Source organism: Gadus morhua, chromosome 16, assembly GCF_902167405.1.
Source record: "Gadus morhua chromosome 16, gadMor3.0, whole genome shotgun sequence".
Classification (NCBI taxonomy): Eukaryota; Metazoa; Chordata; class Actinopteri; order Gadiformes; family Gadidae; genus Gadus; species Gadus morhua.
The window spans coordinates 28,000,494-28,019,376 of record NC_044063.1 but is presented as its reverse complement, the minus strand read 5'-3'; the positions used below and the strand labels follow the sequence as shown (position 1 = coordinate 28,019,376).

The following is an 18,883-nucleotide window of genomic DNA, read 5'->3' as shown; positions in this document are numbered from 1 at the left end:
GTAGCTTACCCTCTACATCCAGGGACACTGTAGCACAGATGGACCCTCCCTGGTTGGTGGCTCTGATCTGGTAGACGGTGGAGTCTTCCTCATCAGCTTCAGAGATTACCAGCTGGTGGTAGCCCCCCTTGAACTCCTGTATCTTGATCTTCTTTCCGTCAGAGTGGATCTCCTTCCCTCGTCTGAACCATTTAATCACAGGTTTGGGCTGACCAGTGATCTTGCAGACCAGCGTGGCATTACTCTTGTGTTTGACGCTCAGGTTCCTCAGCTCCTCCTTGAAGGCGGGTGCCCGGACGTCCACGGCTGTGGCGGGAACCATTGGAGCGGTCTCCTCGCTGTAGTCGCTCTGTCCACCCAAGTTCTCACACTTCACACGGAAGACGTACTCAGTGCCCTCAGTGAGGTGCTTGACAGAGAACACGGTCTGTTTGATCTCGTCTGTGGTCACCAGTGTCCAGTCACCCTTCTTATCCTTCTTTTCCAGGCAGTAGCTCTTGATCTTGGATCCTCCATCACTGCTAGGAGGCTTCCATGAGAGGACACACGAGTCTCTGGTGATTCCAGAGACCACAGGCGACAGTGGCGGGGATGGTTTGGCTGTAGAAGGGTTTAAGGGATATTCATGAGCTTCTTAATCTTCATGGTTAGCAAGCAAAGACTTTTAGATAGATGTCTCAAAATAAAAAATACTAGTAATATATCATAAATAATATAATATACAACTGTGTTATTTGAAGTTATTATTCAGTAGTTATTTACCCTCAGTGGACTGATTAGGTTATATATAATAAAAATACATCATGTGTAATATATAATAATCATATATAATGTGTTGCTCACCCAGTTGACTTTTGATGAGGATAGGTGCAGCCAGCTCCAGTGGCTCACTGTTGCCATAGCGATTCTGAGCAAACACACGGAAGAAGTATCCTTCACTGTCGACCAGGTTGGGAACCCGGCAGGACAGGCCGTTGATGGAGGAGGACACCAGCTCCCAGGTGGACTCCTCGTTGTCCTCGCGCTTCTCCACGATGTAGTTGGTGATAATGGAGCCGCCAGAATCCTGGGGAGCCTTCCAGCTGATGACCACAGAGTTCTTCAGCAGAGCCTCCAGGACGATGGGTCCCTCTGGGATGTCAGGCTTGTCTGCAATTACAGGAACAAACGCCAGTAAATACAACTTCGATACCAATTCGACCAGCCCCTCCAGCCCCTCGTCCAGTACATTCTATTTATAAATATAACATATATCTTGTTGTTTGCGATATATTTAGATTGACATACCATAGATTTCCACATTGAATGCAGTGTCGGCGCGTCCAAAGTGGTTGTGCAGGCGGATTCTGTATTTGCCTCCGTTGACCCTGCGCTGGACGTTTTTTATGACCAGGTGTGTGTAGTGCTCGGTGGTCTCGATGCTGATGTCGTCCGTGTTCTCCAGGGTCTTGGCACCGTGGAGCCACATGATTTTGGGCTCGGGCCGTCCGATGTACACCACGTGGATGCGCAGGGTGGTGCCCAGCCCGGCGTAGTAGGTGTTCTTCAGGGGGTAGTCGGGATGGAAGCTGGGAGCCGCCTCTATGACCAGCGCTCCGGTGGTCTCTGCGTCCCCAGCGTCGTTGATGGCCTTGCAGGTGTACTCTCCCTCGTCTTCCTGCTGGTCGGTCATGATGGACAGTGTGTGGTTGCGACCATCAGAGCTCATCTCGTTCTTGCGAGACTCCACCAACTCTTTGCCGGCGTGGTACCATTTGATGTCGGGCACGGGGCGGCCAATGATCTGGCACTTCATGACTGCCGGCTGGCCCAGCTTCGCAGTCACCTCATCCATCTCCTTCCTCAGGCTTGGTTTGGTTTCCACTGAAAACACACAGCAAACCATTATTAATTAATAAGTCATAGGTATTCTGCGAGCATAGCAAGTAAACAATATGCATATATGTGCTTATGGAAGCTTGACTGACCACTGAGTTTAGTTTTGATGCATGTGGCCGTCCTGCGAGGTCTGCTGATGCCGGTCTCGTTCTCAGCAAACACTCTGAACTCATACTCTGTGGCCTCGGCCAGGCCGGGCACGGTGAATTCTGGGTCCTTCAGCCTCAGTTTGTTGCACTTCTTCCAGCTGCTTTCGGTAGACTTCCTGTGCTCCACCCAGTATCCCAGCACCACCTTTCCTCCGTCGCACGCAGGAGCCTTCCAGCGAATAGCGATGAAGTTCTTCGCTACATTCACCGTGTCAATCTCCCCAGGCTGGCTCGGCTTGTCTGGAAAACAGATCACCAATTCGCTTTCAGACCAAATCTATTTCCTATTCTTTGTGAAAAACATCGCTGATTAAATGTTAATACTAAATCTGACAGTGGAACTCCACGACCTGAGGATTACTGAAGCTTTACTGCTGTTTATGTAGATAATTTGTTGGCTTACCGAATGGATCTTTGCAGGTGACGGCTTCAGAAACACTTCCAGCCTCGCCCTCACCAATGTCGTTAACGGCAACGACGCGGAACAGGTACTCTGCGTCGGGCGTTAGTCCTGGCAGAGTGAACATGGTGGAGGTGATCTTCGTCTGGTGGCGAGACCATGTCTCAGCCGACACAACCTGGTACTCCAGGAAGTAGCCGGTGACAGGGGAGCCACCGTCGTCCTTGGGCTTGGTCCAGGCCAGAGCCACAGAGCTCTTTGTCACATCCATGATCTCTGGTGGAATGCTGGAGGGTTCGGGAACACCTGGAGACAGCAATGCACCTCATATTAATAACATTAACGATACTTCCGTACTCAGGTCATTGCTTAAGTATGTCATCAACAATGCTGAAACGTGTACAGTGAAGATAAGCCAGTACTCACACACAGGGGTCTTTGGAACGAGGGGTTCTGAAGATTTGAGTGAAGCGCTGACACCGAAAGAGTTCTCAGCAGTGACCTTGAAGTGGTACTCTGTTCCCTCTCTCAGGCACTTCACAGCCAGATGGGTGTCGGTGACTCGGGAGTCCACAGTGTACCAGGCATTCCTCGTGGCCTCTCGTCTCTCCACAATGTAGCCCAGGACCTCTGAACCACCGTCGTCACTGGGAGCCTTCCAAGACACCTTAACGGAGTTGGCCTGGACCTCATCGAAGCTCAGGGGTCCCTCTGGTGCGCTTGGTCGTCCGATGACCTTGACTTTGATCGTAGCCTTCTTCTTACCGACCTTGTTTTCTAGCAGGAGGTCGTAGACTCCAGAGTCGCTCCTCTGCGCTCCCTTGATCACCAGTTCGCTGGCGTCCTCGGTGCTGGCGATCATGGCACTCTCTGAGATGCTGCTGCCAACCTTGGACCAGTTGCAGGTGGGATGGGGTTTACCCTTGACGGGCAGAGACAGCCTCACCACACCTCCTAGCCTTACCACATACACGTCCTTGTACTTGAGTTCAAGGTCATAATCCGGAGATTCTGTGGGACCGAAAAGGGTTAGTCAGAACATCCAGAATATTGTTGTTTAAGGTTAAAGCTGTACAACTCAATTGTTGTAATGCCCAATGTTGTGCCCAACTGGGCATCACGGGGTAAATGGGTTTGACTACTTAAATGAATATGATCATATTGATCATATTATGTAAGTATACTTATACATGTTAACTTTGGAGTTTGAAGTTTCATTCAATGAATTTAGTAATATTATTTTAACAATGTAGGAAATGATTATGTTGAGTTAAGGAGCGTGATCTAACCGAGCATCTCCGTCACTATGATGGTTCCAGGGACCTCGGCCGGTTCTCCAGAGCCACCGGCGTTGCACGCCATGACGCGGAATTTAAACTCCTCCCCTTGGGGCATCTGAGTCAGGGTGTATTCACAGATCAGGGACGGTGTGGTGTTGCACTTGGTCCAAGCCTGAGTTCCCACTTTCTGCATCTCAATGAGGTATCCGTCCACCCTGGCGTCTCCCTCGTCGTCAGGAGCGCTCCAGGCCAGGGACACCGATGTCTTGGTGGTATCTGTGATCCTGGGGTTCTGAGGGCACCCAGGAGGGTCTTGGGGGTAAAACAGAGGGAACCATTTGTTATATATATATATATATATATATATATATCACTTCATACAAAGAAGATAGGATGTGCTCTCCAAACAGGGGAGTCAGGGGTTAGTGCCCTCTCACCGATGGGGTCTGTGGCAACGGCGGGCTTGGACAGCAGGCTGGGCTTGCTCAACCCTCGGGCGTTGATGGCGGTGATTCTGTGTTCGTACTCCAGCCCCTCGATCAGCCCGGTGGATCTGTACCTCTGCATGGTGACCAGGTTCTTGTTGGCACGCACCCATCGTTCTGCCCTGACCTCTTTGCGCTCAATGATGTAGCCAGAGACCTCCAGACCTCCGTCCTCCTCTGGTGGGTTCCATGCCACCGTCATGCCATCACGAGACACGTCAAATACGGTCGGACGACCAGGAGGTCCGGGCACATCTGGAGATCAGGAAGCAGTCTCATCAATATCTATATTCCCTATTTAATTTCATTCATAATAACGATATTGGCAATGCTGATATGATCAGCTTGTGGTGCTGAACGCTAATGATGCTAAATGCTAAAAGTTATTCTGAAATGTGACTGTACCAACAGATCAAACTGTCAGTGCTGTGGTTATTAGGGTATTATGTGGATCCTCCTTACTGTTCAGGCTCTTGCACATGACGACGTCAGACTGCAGGAACTCTCCCATGCCATAACGGTTCACCGCTGCCGCGCGGAACACATACTCATTGCCCTCGATCAGCTTGTCAAATTTGAAGGTGGGTCTACTGACAGAGTCACAGACGGGCACCCAGCCGGGGCGGTGGGCGTCCCGCTGCTCCACCATGTAGCCACTGACCGGGGAGCCTCCGTCCCTCTCTGGGGGGTCCCAGCTACAGGTCACTGAGGTGGCGTCCACCTCATCTAACCTGATTGGGCCTTTGGGCTCGTCCGGTTTGGCTGGAGAAACAAAAAGAAACATGTTACATTTCAGTTTCCATCGTCGATGAGGTCCATGGAATTCAATCCAAACCGAAGGAGATTCAAAGTTGTTCTTACAGAGCACGACGACCTTGATGACCTCGGTCGTGACCCCGGTGATGTTCTTGACCTCCAGGGTGTAGTCGCCGGAGTCGTCGATGTTGGTGTCGGAAACGGTGAGCTTGGAGAACTTCCCGGTGCTCTTCACCTTGACGCGCTCCGACCCCTTCATCTTGGTACCAGCAAAGTACCAGGAGCAGACTGGGGGAGGTCTGCCCACGATGGGCAGGTCCAGGTCCAGAGCCTTCCCAGCCAGGACGTTCACCACCTTCTGAGGAATGCTGGACAGATCCACGATGGGCACCACTGGAGAAAGAACACAGATAATAATGGAGTCAGGAAGTGTTTGTTGTATATTTCTACTACTGCCTGTTTCTAAACATGTGAGGATCTTACCTCTATATTACACATGATGTAATTACCTTGTGTACTGTTTATTACATATGATATATTCAGAACATGTTAGTATCTTACCTCATGTATTGTTTACTACATATGATATAATTAGAACTTGTGAGGATGTTCTCACCTCTTTGTTCCTGAACCGTGACAGCGGTGATCATCTCCTTGGGCTCGCTGGCTCCTCTGCTGTTGATGGCCAGGATTCTGAACAGGTATTGCTCGTTCTCGTTCAGCTTCTCGATGGTGTGCTCAAAGTCGGTGGTCTTCATGGTAGCCACCTTCATCCATTTGTCAGTACCGAACTTGCAGGCTTCGATGGTGTAGGCGGTCAGCCTGCTGCCCCCGTCATGCTCTGGCTTCTCCCAGCCCAGAGTCACCGAGGTCTTGGTGACATCGATCATCTCCAGCTTCTGAGGAGGCTCAGGTACTTCACACACCAATATCACGTCCGGTGTTTCACAGGCCTCACCAATGCCGTAGATGTTCTCAGGCAGCACCCTGAAGTAGTACAGCATGCCCTCCATCAGACCGTCGATCTTGTAAGAAGTCTTGCTGCACTTGGAGGTGACGGTCTTGTAGGCCCTCATGGAGGCTTCCCGTCTCTCGATGATGTAGTTGTTGACTGGTGCGCCGCCGTCCACTGTGGAAGCCTCCCACGAAATGGTAGCAGACTCCTTTTTCAGTTCCTTGATCTTGATTGGTCCAGTTGGCCCAGGTGTGTCTGAAAAACAAATACAATCGTCACGATTCCTCTTGACTCTATTCAGAGAAAGTCAAGTGTAATCTGTCTTTTTATAGATTCCCAGATGAGTCTGACACCATCTTACCGTAGATCTTCACGAGGATATGGACCTCCTGTTTTCCGGCAGAGTTCTCTGCTACCAGGGTGTATTTGCCAGCGTCGTAGCGGTGCACCTTGTCGATGATGAGCGTGGTGGAGGTGCTGGTGACGTCGATGAAGCCACGGTTATGCAGGTCCACGCCAGCCTTGCTCCAAGTGAGGGCGGGAGTGGGGCGGCCAGTCACCGTGACAGGCATGCGCAGGGAACCGCCGGCACGCAGGCAGATGGTCTTCCTCAGGTCGTCATGCATCTCAAAGTCAGGAGTTTCTGCAGCACAGGGAGAACACCTCTTAGTTTCATCTTCTTAAAGCATTAGTCAACAATAACTTTAGGCTATAGCTATTGTGACCCTGATATAGCTTTAATTATAATGCAATAACTAAAGTGAAGCTGATATAAATGAAAAAAATTATGCAATAACTAATAATAATGTAATACTATAGTGATCTTGATATATATATATAATATGATATCCACAATGGATCCTGGTATCACTGTTATAATAATATCCACAAGTGATCATGGTATTATCTATAACCCTGGTGTTGTTGGAGAGGCGACCTACCTATCCTCTCAACCGGCTCCGTCTCTATGCAGGCTTCACTGAAGTCTCCGGTGCCGTTGATGTTGATACCGGCTACTTTGAAGCAGTACTTCTTGCCTGAGGACAGAGCTGGTACCACATGCTCGCTGGTCCTTAGGGTCTTCTCATGGGTCTTTGTCCATTCCTCAGCTCCTGACTCCTGCATCTCCAGGATGTAGCCAATCACGTCGGCTCCTCCGTCGTCCACCGGCCGCGACCAGGCCAGGCTGATGCTATCGGCATGTGTGTCCACGATACGTGGAATAGAAGGAGGAGCAGGAGTGCCTAAAGGGTGATGGGAGTTCATAGTTAATATTATTCATACGACACGTAGAACATATGTAACTCCAGAAGTGTATGAGGTGTTTTTTCTGCAGAGACTTACATGTGGGCACTCTGCAGATCACATATAGCGACACCTCACTTGCTTCACCCTCTCCCGCCTTGTTAATTGCAGTAACTCTGAACTGGTAGATGTTTCCCTCGGTGAGGTCCGACACCTTCAGCATGCTGTCTACCAGGGTCCCATCTCGGTTCACTTTGACCCAACGGGCACTCTTCTTCTCACGCCTCTCCACCAGGAAGTGGAGGATTGGGCTGCCCCCGTCACTCTCTGGCTTCAGCCACTCGATGGTGGCAAAGTCCTTTCCGGACGCCAGGATTTCTGGGGCTCCCGGAGGAGATGGCACAGCTAGGGAAGAGGGTGGTTTGTCAGCAGAAGTTAGCCGGAGCTCTAGCTCTATAAACATTTTTTAAAAGTGTGGCCAAAACCCATTGTATGAGGTAAGGTTTCAAAGTGACTTACTGAATGTGTTCCTGGCTACCATGGGTTCAGACTGCAGGAGGACTCCAGAGCCATACTTGTTGACTCCTCGGACTCTGAACAAGTACTCTGTGTTCTTGAACAGTCTGGTGATGTTGCACTTCAGCTCCTTGCACTCATCATCCATCACCACCCAGTTGAGGCGGTTGGTGTCGCGGCGCTCCACGATGTAGTGAGACACATCGTCGCCACCATCCTCCAGAGGAGGGTTCCAGCTCAAAGTGCATGACTCTTCTGTGATCCTGCTGATCCTAATGCTGCCTTTGCAGACACCAGGAGTATCTACAAGAGAGAGGACATATTACATGCTGCAGACACCAGGAGGATCTACAAGAGAGAGGACATGAACTGTGAGTAATTCTCTTGAAGACCAGTGTTTCCACTCACCGAGGACCTTGACGTTGACCTCAGCCGTCCTGGTTCCACTGACGTTCCTGACGGTCAGGATGTACTGGCCGGTGTCGTCCCTGTCACAAAACTTGATGATGGCCATGGCTTTGGTGGGGGTGTATTGCAGGTGGTACTTCTCACACAGCTCCAGGTCTCTGGTTCCCTTTGACCAGCAGGCCTTGGGGTCTGGCCGTCCGCCCACAGCAGCATCCAGGACCAGGTCAGAACCGGCTCGGACCGTCACCGTGTCCAACAGCAACTTGCTGTCCAGCTTTGCCTTTGGAGGTTCTGCAGTCCACAATAGAAACGGTAGGTTAAGAAATGAGTTTACCTACCCAATAATATATACACAATAATAATAATAATAATAATAATAATAATAATAATAATAATAAATACAACGTGATTAACAGGGTCCGAGCAAAATTAAAAGTCAAAAACACACTAATGGAAGATAGATAAATATAACATATAATTGTCATATTTAAGGAAAGATGTTCAATTTATGAACTGCAGCCTCATTCACATGGTCAAAATGTCTATTGATAAGCACACAACATCCAAAAAACTCAAAGCACCTATTTCTCAAGTGAATGAAGGGCTTTCTTCAAAGCATATACCTGAAAAATCTTTCAAATTCGGGGAAATTAAACATTTGTAGTCAAGAACACTAACGGAAGAAATATAAATATGACGAGTTAATTATGAAGGAAAAATGGTTCACGAAGAAGTTCTCCTTAATGCCATACTGTCTTAGCAGTCCAATTCTTGGAATTAATGAGCCGGAATGTTGATTGCCTGATGAATTTCAGGTGCTGTTCAATGTTTCTTAAATGAGTGGCAATGACAGAATGTCATGTTCAGCTTGTTCATAATGCTCTAAACAGGACTCGAACTCTCAACCTATGGATCACCAGTACACAGCATTAACCCGTTGAGCCACTGACATTCCTGAACTACATGAAGTCTCATTCACATAGTGACCATGTCAATTGATAAGCACACAACATCAAGAAAACTTCAAGCACACATTTCAAAAGAGAATTAAGGGCTTTTTTAAAATAGTACCGATCTGAAAATATGCACTGTTAATGGTATCCACCTAATGATAGCCGTATGGTAGCTATACACTAACACAATGGTCAAATAGGCAAACTAGGTTGAGACTTTGGATGCTTGGCTTTTCTATGAAATTGTGGGAAAAGCAAAAAAATATATAGCAGAAGACCAGGGTGAAAAAGATGCATCTGATTTTAGAGATTAATATGATGAAAGAATTTTAAGTCCCGGTCAATCTCGTAAGGAGAAATAAGTCTACCGATTGTTCCTATTTTTTTTAAAATAGCACCACCTTTTGGTGCATGACCACAATTTGGGTTTATTAGTAGTGGGGGGTATTGATATCCACCTAATAATAGTCGTATGTTATTTTATACAATAACAAAATGGTCATATAAGAAAAATGGGCTAACTGCTCCAACTTTGTTGGCCAATATTTTTCCAATGGAACTAAGTAAAATAAATTCTGTCCGATGATTTTTGTGAGGCTTGTTCTAAAGATTTTATGTGGCGATTTTGGCGAATTTTTGATAATTTTTGTAGCCTGTGAATCTGTTTATCGTGTTAAGCTTTAATATGAAATTGTGGGGAAAGGATTTTATAAATGCGTCTGATTCTAGAGATTAATATTCTGAAAGAGTTTTGAGTCCAGGTCAATCTGGTTAGGAGAAATAAGCCTAAATCATGATTTTTTATAATAGCGCCACCTTTGGGTGCAGTACCACAAATTTGGGTTTATGGGTAGAGGGGGTTATTGGTAACCATACCTGAAAATGTCAAGAGTTTTCGACATATTGTATAGGCTGCTGTTTGACTTTTACAGAATTTGAGGGAAAAAAACAACGTTACAGAAACAATAGGGGCCAAGAAGCTTTGCTGCTTGGACCCCTAATAAACAACAATAATAATATCTGACAACGTACCGAAGTCGGTCTTGCACTGCACGGAGCCAGTAGAGTCTGAAGGCATGCTGAACACCTGGTTGGTGTTCTTGGCGACGACTCTGAACTCGTAAGGCTCTCCCTCTCCCAGGGCGGTGACCGTGAAGAAGGTATCAGTCACGTTTGTGTAGTTACACTTGAGCCAGCGACCTTCCCCGGTTAGGGTGTAGTTCTTACGCTCGATGATATAGCCCACTATGGGACAGCCGCCGTCGTTCAGTGGAGAAGACCACTTGAGAGACACAGTGGATCTGGTGACGTTTGTGACTTCAGGTTTGCTTGGTGGGCCTAGAACCAAACACAATAATCTTATCATACAGTCACTAGAGAGATACTTCTGGCTTGCTAGAAGGGTATAGAAAACAACACTATGTATCATGTACTTTATATTATGGAGTTTAATATCCTTGTATTCTAATAAGTGCTGCTGACATGGACCATGAACCATGGCATTATTACTTGGACGTGTTGGACGTGATGAAAGATGATAACCACGGCTCTACAGTGGAAGTGGTGCTCTACAGTGGAGGTGGTGCTCTACAGTGAAGGTGGTGCTCTACAGTGGAGGTGGTGCTCACCAACGGGGTTCTGAGCAACAGTCCTCTTGGATGCCTCGCTGGCCTTGCTGAGACCAGCGCTGTTCATGGCAGAGATTCTGAACTGGTACTCCAGGCCTTCAACCAGTCCTTCCACCTTGTAGTTACACTCAAAGCAGGGGACCTTGTTTTCTCTAACCCAGAGGATGATGTTCTTCTCCTTCTTCTCGATCCAGTAGCCAGTCACCTTGCTGCCTCCATCATTGTAGGGTTCTTCCCATTTGATGTGCATGCTGTTGGCTGTGACTCCAGACACGCTTGGCCTGGTTGGCGGGCCTGGGGGTGCTGGAGGAAGAGTTTTTAATCATGTTTATATGAGGTTCTATTCGTATATATTAGTGCTGTCAAGCGATTAAAATAGTTAATCGCGATTAATCACATAATGTCATAGTTAACTCGTGATTAATCGCAATTTTTTTCTATTCTAAAAATCCCTTGAACTTTCGAACAAAACTCTTGCTCAGCAAAGATGGGAAATACTATAACATTTATTATTTAAACCAGTATGAATATTCCTATCATACATAAGCCTATACACATTACCAGGCTATTGAATAACGCCTACACACACACACACACACACACACACACACACACACACACACACACACACACACACACACACACACACACACACACACACACACACACACACACACACACACAAACACACATACACACACACATAGGGTGGTGGAGTGGTAATCGGGAGAGTCGGGAGAATTCCCGTTGGGCCGTTAACGTTTCGGAGCTGTCGGGCTGATTACTGCGGGATAACAATATTGCGTTTATAAAAGTTCCTTGCAGCGCCGTCCGGCAGCCTGAGCTGTGCGCTGTGACACCAAAATTGTACCGGGGTGAAAATTGTACCGTCTACGTAATCTGCGTTCGAAAATTCCAAACCTGCCTGGCAACAGACGACCGCGTCGTACAATGACGTAGGAAGGCTCAAGAACATCCGCGAACATTCACGCTCATTCATTGAGCGTCACAAATGACATTTATTAGCGTTGCTAACTTTATATTTGCCTCATCTCATCTCATCTTCATCCGCTTATCCGGGGTCGGGTCGCGGGGGGAGCAGCTCAAGCAGGGGGCCCCAGACTTCCCTTTCCCGGGCCACATTGACCAGCTCTGACAGGGGATCCCGAGGCGTTCCCAGGCCAGTGTTGAGATATAATCTCTCCACCTAGTCCTGGGTCTTCCCCGAGGTCTTCTCCCCACTGGACGTGCATGAAACACCTCCCAAGGGAGGCGCCCAGTGGGCATCCTTACCAGATGCCCGAACCACCTCAGCTGACTCCTTTCTAAGTAAAGGAGCAGCGGCTCTAATCCGAGTTCCTCACGGATGGCTGAGCTTCTCACCCTATCCCTAAGGGAGACGCCAGCCACCCTTCTGAGAAAACTCATCTTGGCCGCTTGTACCCGCGATCTCGTCCTTTCGGTCATCACCCAACTCTCATGACCATAGGTGAGGATAGAAACGAAGATCGACCGGTAGATCGAGAGCTTTGCCTTGCGGCTCAGCTCTCTTTTCGTAACAACGGTGCGGTAAAGCGAACGCAATACCGCCCCCGCTGCTCCGATTCTCCGGCCAATCTCAGGCTCCATCGTACCCTCACTCGCGAACAAGACCCCGAGGTACTTGAACTCCTTCACTTGGGCTAAGGACACATTTCCGACCCGGAGTAAGCAATCCACCGGTTGAATGACGTGAAAGGTTCACGAACATTCGCGAACCTTCAATCTCGTTCATTTGCACTTGTCCGTTATCTGTATTGTGCTATTTCGTCCTGACCTGCTTTAAACACTCAGTTTACTTGCTAAATTTGATTAAACAATTCAATACAATACAAATATAAAGTAAAAACAAGTGTTATCTAGCGATCCGTTTTCTGTGTTATGTTTTGGCAACATGAGCGCGAATGTTTTTTGAAAACCGCTTTAAAAACTCTGTTTACTAGCTAAATTTGATTAAACAATTAAATACAATACAAATGTAAAGTAAAAACAAGTGTTATCTAGCAATCCGTTATCTGTATTATGTTATTTCGTCTTTGGCAACATGAGCGCGAATGTTTTTTGAAACCTGCCCGGGAACGGACAACCCTTACTGTTGACGTGCCCGGTACAAATTTGGCAGCCGGTACAAATTTGGCATGACACCTCCAACATAGAGGGCGTGTTATCCGGATTCAGGAGTTCCTCAAAGTGTTCCTTCCAATGTCCGACGACCTCCTCAGTTGAGGTCAACAGAGTCCCATCCTTACTGTACACAGCTTGGATGGTTCCCTGTTTCCCCCTCCTGAGGTGCCGGATAGTCTTCCAGAAACACTTTGGTGCCGACCGAAAGTCCTTCTCCATGGCCTCTCCGAACTTCTCCCACACCCGCTGCTTAGCCTCCGACACGGCAGCAGCTGCAGCCCTTCGAGCCTGTCGGTACCCTGCAACCGAGTCAGGAGTCCTCCAGGATATCATATCCCGGAAGGCCTCCTTCTTCAATCGGACAGCTTCCCTGACCACCGGTGTCCACCACGGTGTCCGAGGGTTACCGCCCCTTGAGGAGCCTAAAGGCCGATATATGCTCTGTTTTAGACGTAACGCGTAAGCACGTAAGATACATAACCCCCCCTTGCGCAGTAAAATATCCCCCCTTACGTGCTTAAGTGCGTCGGCCCAAATTCCTGACTATGCGACTAAAACACTACGGCCCTACGCAGCTCGCAAAGACTGTGATTGGCCAGCTAACCACATCCTTTCAGGAGTCTCACATTTCCGTTTTTTTCAGCATAATAGCGCCATTTTTAAAAGGCTGTGACAGAAGCGAATGAAGAATTTTGAAGAAGGAGAAGAAGAAAACACAAGAACGAATTATGATAATTATAAACAGTACCGCGGGAACTAGGGGTGCTGGGGGTGCTACCGCACCCCCTGTCTGAGGCCCTGTCTTATCACTGAAAACGATTATTTCTAAAAACTCCGGCCAAAGTGGAGATTTCTGAAAACGCCGGTTATGTGTTGTGTCAACGGGGAGGAACGGGATTTTAGGTTCTGAAGCGTCACATTGAAATATGAAAAAAAAAAAGTGTGAGGGGAGTGAAAAAGTGTGAGGGGAGCGGTGGCGCGCTAAACTTGTTCTGTGAGCAGCTGGATGTGAACCATGGGGTGAACACAACGATCGATTTTCGACTGTGCGCGCATGCACTGGTGTAATTGAGCTGCGGTGCTATATATCTTTTTTATCAATGTAGCGAGTTGCGAGTCGAGTCCAGGCTGAGTTTTTTTTTCCAGCACCCCTTGCTGAGAATACGTTTCCGCGGCTATGATTATAAATATAAACAAGCCAGCGATTTCCACTTCCACGCCCACAGATTCGTTCGTTGCTCCCCCTACTGTTCTGGCGGAGAATCCCCTTGCAACACGCGCAATCCTTAAGGAACCTTAAGGGAACCGTAAATCAAAACTTGTCTAAAACAAGTCCCTTGTGTAAATTACGTGCTTACGTCTCTGCGTCTAAAACGACCCTAAATAGGCCTTAAGACCCTGAGGCCACAGCTAGCCGCCGCAGCTTCAGCAATGGAGGCTTTGAACACCCCCCACTCCAGCTCAATGCCCCCAACCTCCACAGGAATGCCAGAAAAACTCTGCTGGAGGTGTGAGTTGAAGATACCTAGGACGGGGGCCTCCTCCAGACGTTCCCAATTCACCCGCACTACTCGTTTGGGCTTACCAGGTCTATCCGGAAATTTCCCCCATTCTCTGATCCAACTCACCACCAGATGGTGGTCGGTTGACAGTTCCGCCCCTCTCTTAACCCGAGTGTCCAAAACATGCGGCCTCAGATCAGATGACACTTTATATTTGTATTGTATTTAATTGTTTAATCGCATTTAGCAAGTAAACTAAAGTGTATTAAAATAAGCTAGCTAGACTATGATCCACTTTAAACACCCAGTCAACTAGCTAAATTCAATACAATACAAATATATAGTAAAAACAAGTGTTATCTGTATTATGTTATTTCGTCTTTGGCAACATGAGCGCGAATATTTTTTGAAACCTGCCTGGCAACGGACAATCGCGTCGAACGATGATGTTATGTTTCGAACGTAGGCGGTACAATTTTCGCCCCCGGTACAATTTTGGTGTGACAGCGCCCGCAACCTCTCGCTCACTCAACAAACTGTCAACGTCGCAACCAAGTCGATTTTGTCTAGAGGGGAGTAACTGAGCGGTCCCTCCCAAAGTGGTACAGCCCAGGTGGGCCTTGAAAAGCAATTGGTCAGAAAGACGTAACAGCTAAAGACAACATTGCATTCTCGTGCAGCAGTCTCGAACAGAGTGACACACAAACACACACACACACACTTTTAAAGAGTTTGTCTCCCGCTCCGTATCCTTGCTTGGCCCAACAAGTTTGTGTAGCATACTTGTTGTTTTGTTTCCGGTGTAGCTAGATCCGGTATGGTGTTGTGGTTTTTCTAACGTGACTAGTTGTTGCTAAACAGCAGGTGAAAAAACTCAACGTTTGCCAAGCCAAAAGAGCGTTAATCGCGCTAAAAACATTAAAGCTGTTTGGTTTGCGTTAATAACGTGTTAAACGGACAGCACTAGTATATATATATATATATATATATATATGCTAGAAAAGTTTGACATCTAACATTTATCCAGATTGTTTTCCACAATAAATAAAAATTATGAAATATGATCAACAAATCATTCAGGGGGTAATGGAACAACAAACTAGCTATGACGGCACTGGCCAGATAAAAAGCATTACTCACTGAATGGATGCTCAGCAACGATGGTCTCAGATTCCGTGGACTTGCTGACTCCGAATTGGTTTTCAGCACAGACCCTGAAGGTGTACTGCATGTACTTGGTCAGGTGACTAACGTGGAGGGTGGTGCGCTTCACGCTGGAGTTGATGAGCTGCCAGGCGGTGGAGCCAGACTCGCGCTTCTCCACAATGTAGTTGGTGATGTCAGTTCCACCATCATCCTCTGGTGCTCCCCATTCAATCGTACAGGACTCCGAAGTGATGGAGGAGACCTCAATGGTTCCGGCAGGAGGACTTGGTCTTCCAATAACGTTGACATTAATAGTGAAGGTCTTGTTTCCTGCCGCGTTCTCCAGGGTCAGGTAGTATTTACCTCCATCTCCTCTCATGGCCTCCTTAACAGTGATGCTGGTCCTATCCTTGGCAACCGTGATGGAGACTCTGTCTGTGTTCTTCAGCCTCATCTCCTCCAGCCTCCAGCTCACCTTAGGAGCAGGTCTTCCACTGAAAGGAACATCGATGGTGAAGGTCTTTCCAGACCTGCATGTGATGAGCTGGTTGATGATCTCACTGAGGTCAGCCGCAGGTTCGATATGAGGCTCCTTGACTAGAACAGAGGCCAAAGTCTCCTTCGGCTGGCTTAAGCCAGATTCGTTCTTTGCCTTGACACGGAAGTCATACTCATCACCTTTGTTCAGCTTCTCAACAGAGAATGTGAGGTTCTTTGTGTTTCCAACTACCATCCATTTATCTGTACCCTTAGCTCTCACCTCAACAACGTAGCACTGGATACGGCTACCGCCGTCGTGCTCTGGCTTCAGCCATCCCAGAGCCACAGAGGTGTCTGTGGTGTCCAGGATGTCCATTCTCTTTGGAGACGAAGGCTCTGCTGTAGCAATGGTAGGATCAGTCAGCTCCAGGGCTTCTCCCAGGCCATGTTGGTTCTCAGCGGAGACTCTGAAGAAGTAGGGAACCCCTTCCAGCAGGTTCTGAATCTTCAGGATCTGCTTGGTGCATTTTCCACCAGACTGCTGCCAGGTGCGGCGGCTGGCTTCACGTCTTTCTACGATGTAGTGATGGATACGGGCTCCACCATCGTTAATGGGAGGCTCCCAGGTCAGAGTGACCGATCCTCTGCCCACCTCCTGGACGGCCAGGGCCTGTGGAGCTCCAGGGGTATCCATCACTTTCACAGTATAGGTAATAGTCTTGCTACCACTGGGGTTCTCCAGTGTAATGCTGTATTTGCCTGATTCATTTCTACTGCAGTTTTCCATGCTTAGTGAGCTGTAGCCCTCTGTAGTAGAGACCTCAGACAAGACACCTAGTTCCCCGTCTTCCTTTGTCCAGCTTGCTGTGGGAATGGGCTTCCCTCTGAAGTGGATTCCCAGACATACCGAGCCTCCAGCCTTGACGATGTGCGTCTGCTTAAAGCTTGCATCGATGTCTACCTGTGGGGGCGTGAGTCTGTCTACGGCCTGAGCAGCCTCGGGGGTCTCCTGGTCCTCACCCCGGCCCACATGGTTGACCGCCGCAACACGGAACAGGTATTCAGATCCTGTCTCCAGGCCAATCACCTCGTAGGTGGTTTGTGCCACCAATTCCTCGTTCACTCTCGTCCATTCCTCTTCTTCTCCCTTAACCATCTCGATGATGTAGCCCAGGACCTCCGTGCCTCCATCATCTGCGGGCCGGGACCATTCAAGGCTTATGCTGGTATTGCTGGAGTCAGACACACAGACCACCGACGGGGCACAGGGGATGTCCTTGGGCTCTGCGGCCATGATGGGCATCGAGACATTGCTTGGAGTGCCCACACCGGCATTGTTCACGGCCATGACACGGAACTCGTACTCGGTTCCCTCAGTGAGGTGGAGCACCTTGTGAGCAACCTCAGTGATGGCTTTCTTCGTGATCACTTTGTAGAAGCGGGTGGTCTTCTTCTCCCGCTTCTCCAGGATGTAGGACTGAATGGGGTCTCCTCCGTCAGAGGTTGGCGCTGTCCAGGCTAGTGTGATGCTGTCTCCGCTCGCCTCGGTGACATCAGGAGTGCCTGGGGCATCCGGAGTTGCTGGGGAAATATTCACTTTTTATTCTTTATCCTTATTATTATGTCTTTTTAGTCTTTATACTAATATTATTATTATTATTATTACTATTATCATACAATGTGAAGGTCAAGTTTGTTCAGCTTAAAAAAATGCTTAAATCCCAGTGAGCGCAGCCACCCTAGTTAGTAAGATCAAACTTACTGTATTGCAACTGAGCGATGACAGGGGTGGAGTCCAAAGGTCTTCCCACTCCAAACTTGTTGACAGCAGAAATCCTGAACTGGTACTCGTTAGTTTTTATCAGCTTTGTGGCATCAAAGGTGCATTCCTTGCACTCATCAGTAACCATTGCCCAAGATATCTTGGCTGTCTCACGCTTCTCGATAAGGTAGTGAGAAACCTCGGAGCAGCCATCGTTCTCTGGCGGGCTCCAGGACAGAGTGCACTTGCCCTCGGAGATACGGCTGAAGGTGATGGGTCCCACCGGCTCCCCAGGTGTGTCTACACAAAGAAACAAGCTAATTTAATTCTTCACATTGTGTATGCATTTACATGTATATAAGATTTCTCATTGAATCAATTTAGCTGGAGCTAAAACTCTAAAACTGCACCTTGGACTTGGACATTAATAGTCTCCTTCTTGGTTCCAGAGCCATTGGTGGCCTCAACAGAATAGACACCCTTATGGGTACGATCAGCATCCCTGACAAACAGGGTGCTGGATCCAGCCATGTTAATAACGTCCATGATCTTCTTGGTTATCTCCACTCCATCTCGGTGCCACACCACTTTGGGAACAGGACGGCCGGTGATGGTCACCTTCAGTCGGATGTTGTCTCCTGCCTTGACTGTTAATCCTTCAAAGTACTCGGGGCCAAACTCAATGTTTGGTGCAGCTAACAAGAGAAAAATAATAGAGGGTAGTTTGTAATCAATATTCAAGACATTTTTGGCCTGACAAATTTTGTGTTTTTATTTATTCAAGTAATATAGTTTTGATCACTGAGCTATTCTGTGGGTTCAAACATTTTATGAGGTAATCCCTCACCATTTTCACTTCTGACCACGATGAAGCCAGAGGAGTTAGAAGGTGGGCTGATAACGCCAATTGCATTCCTGGCGATGACTCTGAACTCATAGCGCTCGTTCACAGCCAGGCCAGTAACTGTGTGCTCGCAGTCATGGACTTCTGTCAGGTTAGCCCTGAACCAGCGACCCTTGCCCTGCCGTTTCTCAATGCTATAGGAAGTGATTTTACTGCCACCGTCTCGTTTGGGAGCATCCCACTTCAAGCTCACAGAGTCACCAGTCACATCGGTGTAGTCCGGCTGGCCAGGAGGATCTGAAAATAAAGTTTATTATTATATTATCCTGTCAG

General features: G+C 48.0%; 1 protein-coding gene across 1 annotated transcript in view; it reads right to left on the bottom strand.

Moving 5' to 3' along the window:
* ttn.1 (titin, tandem duplicate 1) overlaps positions 1–18,883 on the bottom strand; it is a 207,583-nt gene that overhangs the window by 6,572 nt on the left and 182,128 nt on the right. Inside the window, 22 exon segments of the mRNA XM_030380517.1 lie at positions 10–600; positions 844–1,149; positions 1,288–1,863; positions 1,968–2,267; positions 2,431–2,733; positions 2,854–3,438; positions 3,717–4,019; positions 4,145–4,447; positions 4,655–4,954; positions 5,054–5,341; positions 5,565–6,158; positions 6,265–6,546; positions 6,845–7,147; positions 7,248–7,553; positions 7,668–7,967; positions 8,073–8,363; positions 10,058–10,363; positions 10,654–10,956; positions 15,459–17,525; positions 17,707–18,006; positions 18,117–18,401; positions 18,554–18,847. Of these exon segments, the coding sequence (XP_030236377.1) occupies positions 10–600; positions 844–1,149; positions 1,288–1,863; positions 1,968–2,267; positions 2,431–2,733; positions 2,854–3,438; positions 3,717–4,019; positions 4,145–4,447; positions 4,655–4,954; positions 5,054–5,341; positions 5,565–6,158; positions 6,265–6,546; positions 6,845–7,147; positions 7,248–7,553; positions 7,668–7,967; positions 8,073–8,363; positions 10,058–10,363; positions 10,654–10,956; positions 15,459–17,525; positions 17,707–18,006; positions 18,117–18,401; positions 18,554–18,847 (9,486 nt within the window).